The 14,125-nt window shown below is 42.0% G+C and overlaps 1 protein-coding gene across 4 annotated transcripts in view; it reads left to right on the top strand.

The window, feature by feature from the left end:
- The window catches only part of LOC106586164 (striatin), a 105,550-nt gene that overhangs the window by 83,624 nt on the left and 7,801 nt on the right, over window positions 1-14,125 (top strand). For 3 of the 4 annotated variants that reach the window (XM_045705696.1, XM_014173094.2, XM_014173113.2), the window contains 7 exons: window positions 578-688; window positions 6,055-6,198; window positions 6,516-6,652; window positions 10,812-10,987; window positions 11,434-11,481; window positions 11,788-11,909; window positions 12,265-12,432. In XM_045705696.1, coding sequence (XP_045561652.1) covers window positions 578-688; window positions 6,055-6,198; window positions 6,516-6,652; window positions 10,812-10,987; window positions 11,434-11,481; window positions 11,788-11,909; window positions 12,265-12,432 — 906 coding nt within the window. The remainder of the gene's footprint in view (window positions 1-577; window positions 689-6,054; window positions 6,199-6,515; window positions 6,653-10,811; window positions 10,988-11,433; window positions 11,482-11,787; window positions 11,910-12,264; window positions 12,433-14,125) is intronic. The other variant, XM_045705701.1, reaches the window with a different exon arrangement.

Genomic DNA, 14,125 nt, shown 5'->3' with positions numbered 1-14,125 from the left:
TTGTGTTTTTATGTTTCCATGTCGAGTGGTGCAAGAACTGTAACCCTCAGGCATGACTCAATTCTCCCGTTCCATCCCTGTCTGTTGTCGTATGAGAAGAGAATTTGACCGGTTCTCTTCCTGACTGACCCCAATGTGTTGACATCATCAAACCCCCTATAGTTGCTTCGAGAGAGGCCCAAATGCCTGTAGAAAACATGAACTTGGGGCTCTTGGTGGGAGAAAATGTGTGATGGAAGAATTTCCATCACACACTTTTTTTTTTTTTTACATACTGCACTAAATTGCAATACTGTACATTGCAGGTCTCAAACCAAGATCTCCCAGCCCGTAGGCAAACTTGCTAACCACTGCTCCGATAGGGGTAACACACTTGGGGGGGGATCTTAGGCAAGTGTCTCTACAATACATTTTATAGGCTATATAGGATTAAAGAAGCCATCTTCACTTGAACCACCTTTAATTTCATTACACTTTGGATTTGAGTTTCGTTTGGTCTGGTTCAGAAGAGAGTTCTGGACACTGACCGGCTTCTCGGTATCTGCCCCCTTCCCCCAACCCCTTCCCTCGGGTATAGAGAAGGAAGAACAGTGCCCCATGCCTGAGGCCTGGGACGTGGACCAGGGTCTCATAGCCCAACTCAAGGAGCAGTACAGGAAGGAGCGCAAGGGCAAAAAGGGGGTGAAGAGTAAGTCTTTCAGGCCTCCCCTTCTTTCTTTCTCTCCATTGCGTTCTATCTTTCATTCTTTCTCCTTGTTCTGGCGATAAGAGCTTCTCTCCTCTCTCCTTTCTCTCTCAGGTTAAGGTGAACTATGTCATGCAAAAATGATATTTAACAGACACGTTCAGCACGTTAGAGACACTCTCTTCCTCCCATCGCTTCGTTTTGGCGCTCCTTTTCAGCCATCTAGTACCCCTTCTCCATGTTTGTCTTTGCTTCTGTGTGTGGCTCTGTGCGTACATGTTTGTGTGTTAAACATTTCAATGGGATTGCAATACACTGCCTCCCCTCACAGTGATCAGACCCGTGCAGGACAATTTGATCACTTTTGTAAGTGGTCGATCACTATAACCACATTCACTTTAAGAAAAGTGCACTGTACTGCGTTCCTAACCCTCTCACTGTATCGACATTACTCATTGCTGTTTTAAGTTGCACCCATATAAATATAATTACTAAAAAGGGCATAGCCCATCAGTCCACAGCAGTTTGACTGCACCCTCGTGGGTACACTCAGTATGGGTGACATGGCTCACTCATTATGGCCTCATTGTTTTGGAATGGGCACGCCCCTTCTAGTAATTCTATGTCTATGGTTGCACCATCCTACACTTGAGGCATTCCATCCCCGCTTCGTCATGTTTTGTACCTGTCTTTATTATGCCATAGGTTATCAGCTGCACCTGTGTCTTTGTATGTGTGCTGGTTCCTTTTTTATGTCTCTGTATTTTCCAACCATTCCAACTTCTTATTTTCTGTGAAAGTATGTCAGTGTCAGTGACTTAACCTCTATGGGCTAGGTGGGACGCTTGCGTGGTGCACTCCATCAACAGCAGGTGCATTTCAAGAGCGGCAAATTTGAATCCAAATAAATGTCAAAATTCAAATTTTTCAAACATACAACTATTTTACACCCTTTGAAAGATAAACATCTCCTTAATCTAACCACGTTTTACGATTTCAAAAAGGTTTTACGGCGAAAGCATAAATTTAGAGTATGTTAGGACAGTACATTTACAAGAGTTGTGTGTAATGTTTTGTCAATTCAAAGACAGGGTCACCAAAACCATAAAACCAGCTAAAATGATGCACTAACCTTTTACAATCTCCATCAGATGACACTCCTAGGACATTATGTTAGACAATGCATGCATTTTTAGTTCTATCAAGTTCATATTTATATCCAAAAACAGCGTTTTACTATGGCATTGATGTTGAGGAAATCGTTTCCCTCCAATAACCGGCAGTCAAGTCAGCGTCAGAAATTAAATAATTAAAATTAGAAAACATTGGTAAAATATTATATTGTCATTTAAAGAATTATAGATTTACATCTCTTGAACGCAATCAACTTGCCAGATTTAAAAATAACCTTACTGGGAAATCACACTTTGCAATAATCTGAGCACTGCGCCCAGAAAAATACGCGTTGCGATACAGACTAGCCGTCATGTTGGGGAAATCTAAAATCGAAAATACTATGTAAATAATCCATTACCTTTGATTCTCTTCATCAGATGTCACTTCCAGGTATCACAGGTCCATAACGAATGTAGTTTTGTTCAAAAAAGCTCATCATTTATGTCCAAAAATCTCCGTCTTGTTAGCACATGATCTAAGCCCGCCGGACTTCACTTCATGAACGAGGGGAAAAAATATATTTACGTTCGTTCAAACATGTCAAACGTTGTATAGCATAAATCATTAGGGCCTTTTTAACCAGAACATGAATAATATTCAAGGTGGACCGAATGCATTCTCTTTTATAACGTATTGGAACGAGGGTACCCAACATGAACTCGCGCGCCAGGTGTCTAATGGGCCATCATCGTTCCATGGCTCTTGTTCGGTCAGATCTCCCTCCAGAAGACTCAAAACACTTTGTAAAGGCTGGTGACATCTAGTGGAAGCAATAGGAAGTGCCAAAATATTCCTCAGCCCCTGTGTTTTTCAATGGCATAGGTTTAAAGGTAATACAACACATCAGGTATCCACTTCCTGTCAGAAAATGTCTCAGGGTTTTGCCTGCCAAATGAGTTCTGTTATACTCACAGACACCATTCAAACAGTTTTAGAAACTTTAGAGTGTTTTCTATCCATATATAATAAGTATATGCATATTCTAGTTACTGGGTAGGATTAGTAACCAGATTAAATCGGGTACATTTTTTTATCCAGACGTGCAAATACTGCCCCCTAGCCCTAACAGGTTAACTCTCCTTTCCTCCCAGCTTAAATTGCCTTCATTTTTCTATGAGTTATTTCTATGTTCTAGCTACGAAGTCCTCCTTCACCAAGAATCAGCCATGGACCTGCTGTTAGATCGGATCGTCAGATCGGATTTAAGCGCTGATCTGGAGATTGTCTGGCTGGATATCTGCCTTCCCAAAACCAAGGCGATTTTTGTTGGGGGTGTGTTATAAGCCGCCCAAGCAGAATGCATTCTATGAAGGTCTTGAAATTGTGTTGTCAAACTGTAATGATTCCCTGTTGAAGGAAATCATTTTGTTAGGGGATTTCAACACTGATGTCTGCAAAAAGAATAGCCCAACCCACAATATATTTATGCACTTTTGTAGATCACTTGCTCTGACCCAAATGATAAAAGATCCCATCAGGATATGTGAAACAGTGCAAATAATATTGGTGTCTGATAAATCTAAAATATCGCAGAGTGGAGTAATAGTATATGGAATCAGTGATCATGTTATTACATTTTGCACGAGGAGGATTTTTAAAGATATATTTAAGTGTCACAAAACCGTTAGAATCAGAGGACTCAAAAAATACTGTGTTGAAAAGTTTAGGAAGGAAGGGGATAAAATTGACTGGTCACCTGTGCTAGATAGTGTAGGGGTAGACAGTGCCTGGGAAGTCTTTAAATGTAGATTCCTTGATGTGGTGAATGTGATGACTCCCATTAGACGGGTCAGGGTAAAGCAGAGATCTAGCCCTTGGTTTAATCATGAGATTCTAGAATCTATCCAAGCAAGGAATAAGGCCTTTAAAAAATGTAAGAACTCTCAAGAGCAGCATGATTTTGTCCTATATAAACATCACAGAAATGAAGCACAGAGCAGGTTGGATGAAGCTAAGAGGGGTTACTTTGCTGAGAAAATAATTGAGAACAAAAATGACCCTAAAAAGCTTTGGAAATCATTCAAGGAACTAGGCTATAGTAGTACTACCATAAACAAACTAAACAGTATTGGACTGAACATCAGGGGGGAGATGGTATATGAAAAAGCAGAGGTTGCCAATGAATTCAACTCTTCTTTTTATTTTTTGTATTTTTATTTTTTTACTTCTGTTGCCAGCAAGCTGGTTAGCAAGCTGCCCACCAGTTCTGGTTTGTATGGAAGCAACCAAGTCAATAAGTATTATGTAGAGTTAGGGGTTCAGCCAAACTCTTTTTTCTTTTGCAAATATAGCAACAGCCAACATAGTCAGTATGCTGGCAGAGCTTAAATGCTCCAAAGCCACAGGCCTGGATAATATTCCTGCAAGGTTTCTTATAGATTCTGCTGAGCAAATTGGCCCTTGTATTACGTATATCGTTAATCTCTCTCTTGAGCAAGGTACCTTTCCCAGGGACATGAAACAAGCTACAGTTATACCTCTGTATAAGAAGGGGATAAAGTCTGACCCTGGGAATTTATAGGCCTGTATCTATCCTCTGTGTAACATCAAATATCCTGGAGAGAGTTGTACATGAGCAAATGTATGAATATGTTAACAAACAGGGTCTAATGTATGATTTTCAGTCGGGTTTTAGAAAAACATACTCCACTAATTCATGTCTACTTTACTTGACTGACTTCATCAGGAAAGAGATTGACGAGGGAAATCTCTGTGGAATGGTACTGCTTGACCTACAGAAGGCCTTTGATACAGTTAACCACTGTCTCCAAACTGGAAGCACTGGGGTTAAGCAGTATCCCTCTAGGCTGGGTAAAGTCCTATTTATCAGGAAGGGCGCAAGTATTAGAGGTTAATGGTTCACTGTCTCATGCAAAACCAATTAGTTGTGGCGTTCCGCAGGGGAGCGTGCTTGGGCCTCTGCTGGTTTTTATTGTATATTAACATTATGAAAAATGCTTGTTCTTGCCGTCTTTTTCTTTATGTGGATGACTGGTGTCTCACAAAAGTAAAACTATGTTGGAGAGCATACTTAGCACAGTGCTTACTAACATTAGCAAATGGCTTGGAGATAATAAGCTATCTCTGTACTTAGGGAAAACAGAAGCAATTATTTTTGGATCCAGACCCAAATTCAGTAGGTCCTCTGAAAGTGTGGAATTAGGGGGTGAGGTGCTGACTACTAAAACCTCTGTTAGCTACTTGGGATGTATCCTTGATGGAAGCTTGGGAGGTGTGAGCATGGCCAATAAAGTGCTAGGGAAGGTTAATGCCAAGACTACATGTTTGGCTAGAAAGTCCAAGCTGCTTGATAAGCACTCCATGAAAGTGCTAGATACTGCCCTCATTCAATGCCATTTTGACTATGCTAGTACTTCCTGGTTTGGGGGCTTATCTAAACTTATGAAGGGGAAGCTCCAGATAGCCCAGAATAAGCTGATCAGGGTAGTATTGAAGGTGAGTCCACGTACTCACATAGGCAGGAGCTGCTTTCAGGAACTTAACTGGCTGCCTGTTGAGGCTAGGGTGTCCCAGATTAGACTAGGTTTGGTTTACAGGAGTATTTATGGTCCTGCACCCAGATATCTAAGTGATTACTTTCCTCGTGTTAGGGATGCACATAATCACAGCACCAGATCAGGTGTTGCTGATGTGTGCTTATACAGGTTCAGGAGTAATGCTGGGAAAGGTACTTTCTTGTATACTGGAGCCTCAGAATGGAATGTGTTGCCTCTGCCCATAAAAACAACGTCCTCTCTGGGCAGCTTTTAAAATAAAGTAAAAATATGTTTGATGTCTTCTGTGCCCATATGAATAACCCCTATGATATAACTGGGATGATGAGATAGTTGTTGTTCTTCTCTGTTTTTGTTTTGTGATTTCACTGCCATACTGTGTTCGATCTTGTCTAGCCATCTTGTCTTGAGGACCACAATGGAAATAAATCCCAGACTTTGTGTTATCCTCCATGATTTTAGTCATGTGCATGTATGGCTTTTTCAAGTGTTGTGTGTGCTTGTTTTTTTAAAATGGTTGAATTAATAAACTAAACTAAACTTCAATCTTATAAAGTTTCTGTTTCTTCCTGATCCTCTCTGTACACTACTACTTCTCTTCCTCCCTCTCCTTTCCTTCTTTGTCTCTACTCCTTCTCCATGATCCTCTTCTCATCTTCCTCCTCCTCCTCATCCCAGGGCCTAATCGGTCCAAACTGCAGGATATGCTGGCCAACCTGCGAGACGCCGAGGATCTCCCCTCCATGCAGCCCCCCGTGACACCGCCATCCCGGCCCAGCGTCCCCAGGCTCAACGAGCACGAAGTGGGCCACCCCGAAGAAGGTAAGATGAGAGCTTAATTGTCCCCAAAGGGTTTGAATTTAGAGAATGCACAGTTTCCAAATATACAATTGACTAAATAATTGAATTTACAAATTGACACAACAATATCTAATAGGCCCAAATACCAATGATTGTTATATTTCAATAGAAGTCGTTTAGTGTTTTGACTTCTCTGTTTGTCCCTTTGTCCGTCTGTAAATGTTTCCCTACTTGTCTGGTATTATTTGCCTGTCTAATTTGTTTGTCTGGCTCTGTCCCTCTGCCTGGTCTGTCTGTCCATCTGTCTGTCTATCTCACTGTCCATCCATCCATCCCAGTGGAGGCCATGACGTTTCCGCCCACGTCAGGGAAGTCGTTCATCATGGGGCCGGACGAGGCGGCGGAGAGCGAGCTAGGCCTGGGCGAGCTGGCTGGCCTCACTGTGGCCAACGAGGCGGACAACCTGGCCTACGACGTAAGCACCTCTGGGGGGGATTAAGGGAGGATGGGGAGGTTGAGAGGCGGAATGGGAGAGAGTGAGCTGAGGCTGGGCAAGCTGGCGGACCTCACTGTGACCAACGAGGCAGACAGCCTGGCCTACGACATGATTACCTACCTCTGCGGGGAACGGAGGATAAGGAAAGAAGGAAGGGAGGGTAAGGGGGGCGAGCTGGCAGCATGACTCTAGCCTGGTCTACCATGTGTGGCGTCAGTCCTTCCTTACACGGGTCACCAACCACTGCCAGATGCAATGGCAAGGCAGCTAGTAATGAATGAAAACCTTTATTATGACAAAAACAACACACATTTTTGCCCCGAAGGGAATTTTATTTACATATCATGACCACAGCAATCAAAAAATTAAGTAAGCAGCAAACATCTACCGCTTTACATTGCCGTGTAGTAGAAGATTGATCGATTAGCTAGATTTAGAAACTTTCAGCTTCCAAACTGGAACACAAAGTAGAAAGGCATATACAGTGCATTCGGAAAGTATTCAGACACCTTGACTTTTTAGACATTTTGTTACGTTACAGCCTTATTCTAATATGGATTAAATAACTTGTCCTCATCTACACAGTACCCCATAATGACAAAGCGAAAACTGATTTTTAGACATTTTTGCATCATGTGGCAGGGACTGGGAGACTATTCAGGATCAAGGGAAAGATGAACGGAGCAAAGTACAGAGAGATCCTTGATGAAAACCTGCTCCAGAGTGCTCAGGTTCACCTTCCAACAGGACAACGACCTTAAGCACACAGCCAAGACAATGCAGGAGTGGCTTCGAGACAAGTCTCAATGTCCTTGAGTGGCCCATCTAAAGCCCGGACTTAAACCCGATCAAACATCTCTGGAGAGACCTGAAAATAGCTGTGCAGCGATGCTCCCCATCCAGCTTGACAGAGCTGAAGAGGATCTGCAGAGAAGAATGGGAGAAACCCCACAAATACAGGTGTGCCAAGCTTGTAGCGTCATACCCAAGAAGACTCAAGCCTGTAATCGCTGTCGAAGGTGCTTCAAGTAAAGGGTTTGAATGCTTATGTAAATGTATATTTTTATTTTATTTTATACATTTGCTAAAATTTGCTTTGTCATTATGGGCTATTGTGTGTAGATTGAGGGAATAAAAAAAAAAACATTTAGAATAAGGTTGTAACGTAACAAAATGTGGAAAAGTCAAGAGGTCTGAATGCACTGTATTTATCTAATGGGCCAACCTATTTTTCAAAGCCTTAGCCAGTTATTGATAGATAAGACTTGTACGAAGTGTACACTGTAAGAAAACCCTGGGTTTACTGTATTGTATGAACCCCAGGTGAGCGAGTAGAAGGAGAGTGAAGTTTATGCTGATCTTGGTTCAGTTTAGCATTTTCCCTAGTCATGATGAAGGTTAGGATTGGGGGAAGAGAAACTGATCCTAGGGAACTTCGCGCCAGAATATGCGTAAGAATTGGGATCAAGCTGATTGGTAGTGTAGGTTTATAAGCAGAATAAATTATCCTACTTTATTAACTCTGCGCTTATATACATAGACTTTGAGCTAGTGAGTGTAACTGCAAACAGAAGACTTGAAATCAATAGTAATCCACAGAATTGAACCAAGCTTATGTAAGAGGCTGGTCTCCAGCTTTCAAAATGTCAATATTTAAACAGGCTAGTCTGATTAGCATGTGCTTTGACTTTCGCTTTTATTGACACACACAAACACGTGCCTAGACGCATGCACATTAATGCAAGCGTGCACACACAGAGACACACACACACACACACACAGAGGCACATGCGTGCACATACACACACTCCAGATCAATTGAATGCGAAATGAACTCTGCTGTTGTATTGCTGGACAGAGCTAGCATGCAGAATGAGGTTGGGATTGAAGAGGCTGAGTGTTATATTGCTCAGTTGGACCCAGTGTGGGAGGACACCTTAGTGTTCTAATTATATTTCTATGATGGACACACTCATCTCAAAATAGGCATGGATTTGTGTGCATTAGATAACATTAAAGTTTGTATGGTAACTTTCATTCGAAGATATTGCAGCTCTAACAAGCAGGAAATGAAAAGCATATGCATTGACTGTCTACTGTGGTCAAGCACAAGGGGCACATTGCAAACATACAGTTGAAGTCGGAAGTTTACATACACTTAGGTTGGTGTCATTCAAACAGATTTTTCAACCACTCCACAAATGTCTTGTTAACAAACTATAGTTTTGGCAAGTTGGTTAGGACATCTACTTTGTGCATGACACAAGTCATTTTTCCAACAATTGTTTACAGACAGATTATTTCACTTATAATTCACTGTATCATAATTCCAGTGGGTCAGAAGTTTACAAATGCTAGGTTGACTGTGCCTTTAAACAGCTTGGACAATTCCCGAAAATAATGGCTTTAGAAGCTTCTAATAGGCTAATTGACATCATTTGAGTCAATTGGAGGTATACCTGGGGATGTATTTCAAGGCCTACCTTCAAACTCAGTGCCTCTTTGCTTGACATCATGGGAAAATCAAAAGAAATCAGCCAAGAAATTGTAGATCTCCACAAGTCTGGTTCATCCTTGGGAGCAATTTCCAAACGCCTGAAGGTACCACGTTCATCTGTACAAAACAATAGTACGCAAGTATAAACACCATGGGACCACGCAGCCGTCATACCGCTCAGGAAGGAGACGTTCTGTTTCTCCTAGAGATGAACGTACTTTGGTGCAAAAAGTGCAAATCAATCCCAGAACAACAGCAAAGGACCTTGTGAAGATGCTGGAGAAAAACGGGTACAAAAGTATCTATATCCACAGTAAAACGAGTCCTATATCGACATAACCTGAAAGGCCGTTAAGCAAGGAAAAAGCCACTGCTCCAAAACCGGCATAAAAAAGCCAGACTATGGTTTGCAAATGCACATGGGGACAAAGATCGTACTTTTTGCAGAAATGTCCTCTGGACTGATGAAACAAAAATAGAACTGTTTGGCTATAATTACCATCGTTATGTTTGGAGGAAAAAGGGGAGGCTTGCTAGGTGAAGAACACCATCCCAACCGTGAAGCACGGGGGTGGCAGCATCATGTTGTGTGGGGGCTTTGCTGCAGGAGGGACTGGTGCCCTTCACAAAATAGATGGTATCATAAAGCAGGAAAATTATGTGTATATATTGAAGCAACATCTCAAGAAATCAGTCAGGAAGTTAAAGCTTGGTTGCAAATGGGTCTTCCAAATGGACAATGACCCCAAGCATACTTTCAAAGTTGTGGAAAAATGGCTTAAGGACAACAAAGTCAAGGTATTGGCGTGGCCATCACAAAGCCCTGACCTCAATCCTATAGAAAATTTGTGGGCAGAACTGAAAAGGCGTGCGCAAGCAAGGAGGCCTACAAACCTGACTCAGTTACACCAGCTCTGTTAGGAGGAATGGGCCAAAATTCACCCAACTTTTTGTGGGAAGCTTGTGGAAGGCTACATGACTTGTTTGACCCAAGTTAAACATTTTAAAGGCAATGCTACCAAATACTAATTGAGTGTATGTAAACTTCTGACCCACTGGGAATGTGATGAAAGAAATAAAAGCTGAAATAAATCATTCTCTACTATTATCCTGACATTTAACATTCTTAAAATGTGTTGATCCTGACTGACCTAAGACAGGGGATGTTTACTAAGATTAAATGTCAGGAATTGTGAAAAACTGAGTTTAAATGCATTTGGCTAAGGTGTATGTAAACTTCCGACTTCAACTGTATTTAGAGGCATGATAAAGAGCATAGCACCACTGAACTTGCATAACAAACAGGAACCAACCTTAAGTCAGGTGTGACTACGTAAGTTACTTTTTGTAAATTGAAATAAATAAGACAAAACTAGTGACTCCTAGCATGCTATACCTTCTGAAACATTGTGCAGGACTAAGGCTTGAATCCTAATAATAATAATATTTTTCAGACTTCTATATTGCTTGCTTGAAAAATCTAAACAAAAACAATCAAATAACAGCCAGAGTTTTGAGGCTTTCAAGCATGCAACAGATGGAGCGACAATCAAGAGGGAACCACATGGCTTGAGCAGAAGGAGGAGGTGGTCTGTCTGCAAATCTCCAACTGACATCAATACTCTTTGCCATTTTACTCAGGTAACCAACAGTCAGGATGCGCTGCGGAAGACGTGGAACCCCAAGTTCACGCTGCGGAGCCACTTTGACTCCATCCGGGGCCTGGCCTTCCACCCCGTGGAGCCCGTCCTGGTCACTGCCTCCGAGGACCACACCCTCAAACTGTGGAACCTCCAGAAGACCGCCCCCGCCAAGAAGTAAGAGTTCACATAGGCCTACCCTGCTGTCAGTCAAACACCTGGATTGTATTTACTAGACCCCAAACAATTAAAATGTTTGCCTTCATTTAACCAGGTAAGTAATTGAGAACACATTCTCTTTTACAATAACGACCTGACAAAGATAAGAGCAATACACAGTAATTAAGAAACTCTGTGTGCACTAATGAATATGACCCAGTCAAAGACAATTATGCTTTTAAGCAGGTACTTAAGTAGTGAAAGTGGCTAACTTGGTCACTTTCAATGGGGTAAGAGTCATGTGGAATTGTTAAGAGCACTATAGTGAAAAGACAATCGATAGCTAAATTATGCCTTTTTCTTATACATTTCTGTTGGCTGTTATGGGACATTTGGTTTTAGTTCGTGTATGGTCGTTGAATATGTATATCAAAGATAGTTATGTCCCCTGTCTGTCTTCCTAGGTGTGCTGCCCTAGATGTGGAACCCATCTATACTTTCAGGGCCCATCGGTGAGTAATCTTCCTTATCCACTATAACCCAACCTTTTTAATAACTGGACAGCTGGACTGATACTCTTGTATACATGAATAATTTGTTCTATCAAATGGTGTTCCATACAAACCATCAAATGTACATATTCACATACTTTGTATCTTTGCATAAGTAAAACATTGCGAAAGTGCGATGAAAAAAATAAAGTTGAATTTTGTAGTAACAGGTATTGACACTTTCTCCTGTAGGAATGCGGTGTTGTGTTTTGTCTTCCCAAAACAAGTTGAAGTTAATAATGAGATGAGTTTTCCTGTCTTCTGTAGGGGTGCGGTGTTGTGTGTGACCATGAGCTCTACAGGGGAGCAGTGCTTCAGTGGGGGGGTGGATGGAACCATTCAGAGCTGGAACACCCCCAACCCCAATATTGACCCCTATGACTCATATGGTATGCCCCCAGTTGCCTTTGCTACACCCCTGATTATTAGTACATCTCTCTTTTTTCATATTCTCTTCACTGTTCTCATCACTTTACTCTTTCTCTCTCCACCTCTATTTTCCCTTTCGCTACATCACTCTAACTCTCTCTCTGACACTCCTTTAATCCTCCTCTTTCACTCTATTCTCCTCTTTATCCAACTATTTTTTTTCCCTGTCTCCACATGATCTTTCGTTCTCTCATTCCCTCTCTCCTTTTCCCCTCCCTCCTTTTTAACTCTCCCCACCTCTTAATTCTCTACCTCTCCCTCCTCATAACTCCTTCCCTCTCTCTCCTAACTCTCCCTCTCTCTTTCCTGCAATAGAGCCCTCAGTGCTGCGAGGGGCGATGCTGGGTCACACTGACTCAGTGTGGGGAGTGGTCTACAGCTCGGCCCACCAGCGCCTGCTCTCCTGCTCCGGGGATGGCACTGTGCGCCTGTGGAACGCTGCCAGCACCTCCCCCGCACTCGCCATCTTCAACGAGAAAGGAGGTGAGGTGCTGAATGCAGATCAGATCGACGAAATGATCCCCCAATAGACTTACATTGGCTGTCCCACACAAACACTGCACTAAGATCAGTTCATTAACCTGTTAGGGCTAGGGGGCAGTATTGACACGGCTGGATAAAAAACATACCCGATTTAATCTGGTTACCACTCCTACCCAGTAACTAGAATATGCATATACTTATTACATATGGATAGAAAACACCCTAAATTTTCGAAAACTGTTTGAATGGTGTCTGTGAGTATAACAGAACTCAAATGGCAGGTCAAAACCTGAGAGATTCCTTTACAGGAAGTGGCCTGTCTGACCATTTCTTGAACTTCTTTTCCATCTCTATCATTTACTAAGGATCTCTGCTCTAACGTGACACTTCCCACGTCGTCCATAGGCGCTCAGAGCCCGGGAAAAAAGAGAATGTCGTCATTCCAGCCCCAGGCTGAAACACATTATCGCCTTTCTCAAGTGGCCGATCAAGGGACACTGGGCTTATGCGCGTGACCCCGACCGCCCCGCCTTTGGGATTTTTTTCCTCTGTTTGCCGAAAAGGAGATTCCCTGTCGGAATATTATCGCTTTTCTACGAGAAAAATGTCGTAAAAATTGATTTTAAACAGCGGTTGACATGCTTCGAAGTACGGTAATGTAATATTTAGAATTTTATTGTCACGAATTGCGCCATGCACGCGACACTTCTTTACTATTTCGGATAGTGTCTGGAACGCACGAACAAAACGCCGCTATTCAGATATAACGATGGATTATTTTGGACCAAACCAACATTTGTTATTGAAGTAGCAGTCCTGGGTGTGCATTCTGACGAAGACAACAAAAGGTAATCAAACTTTTATAATAGTAAATATGATTATGGTGAGTGCTAAACTTGCCGGGTGTCTAAATAGCGAGCCCGTGATGCCTGGACTATGTACTTAGAATATTGCAAAATGTGCTTTCACCAAAAAGCTATTTTAAAATCGGACATATCGAGTGCATAGAGGAGGTCTGTATCTATAATTCTTAAAATAATTGTTATGCTTTTTGTGAACGTTTATCGTGAGTAATTTAGTAAAATGTTAGCGAATTCCCCGGAAGTTTGCGGGGGTATGCTAGTTCTGAACGTCACATGCTAATGTAAAAAGCTGGTTTTTGATATAAATATGAACTTGATTGAACAAAACATGCATGTATTGTATAACATAATGTCCTAGGGTTGTCATCTGATGAAGATCATCAAAGGTGAGTGCTGCATTTAGCTGTCTTCTGGGTTTTGGTGACATTATATGCTGGCTTGAAAAATGGGTGTCTGATTATTTCTGGCTTGGTACTCTGCTGACATAATCTAATGTTTTGCTTTCGTTGTAAAGCCTTTTTGAAATCGGACAGTGTGGTTAGATTAACGAGAGTCTTGTCTTTAAATGGCTGTAAAATAGTCATATGTTTGAGAAATTGAAGTAATAGGATTTTTAAGGTTTTGAAAATCGCGCCACAGGCTGGCAGTGGCTGTTACGTAGGTGGGACGCAAGCGTCCCACCTAGCCCATAGAGGTTAAACAGATGCCTCACACATTTTTTACTTCATGTTCCACAACGTCTGCTCTAGGATCAGCTTACAAAACACCAAATTCACCCTCTTACAAGGACTGTCCCACATAACCACTGCTCTAGGATCAGCTCATAAAAT

Source organism: Salmo salar, chromosome ssa02 (genome assembly GCF_905237065.1).
Source record: "Salmo salar chromosome ssa02, Ssal_v3.1, whole genome shotgun sequence".
Lineage (NCBI taxonomy): Eukaryota > Metazoa > Chordata > Actinopteri > Salmoniformes > Salmonidae > Salmo > Salmo salar.
This window is presented reverse-complemented; position numbering and strand designations above follow the sequence as displayed.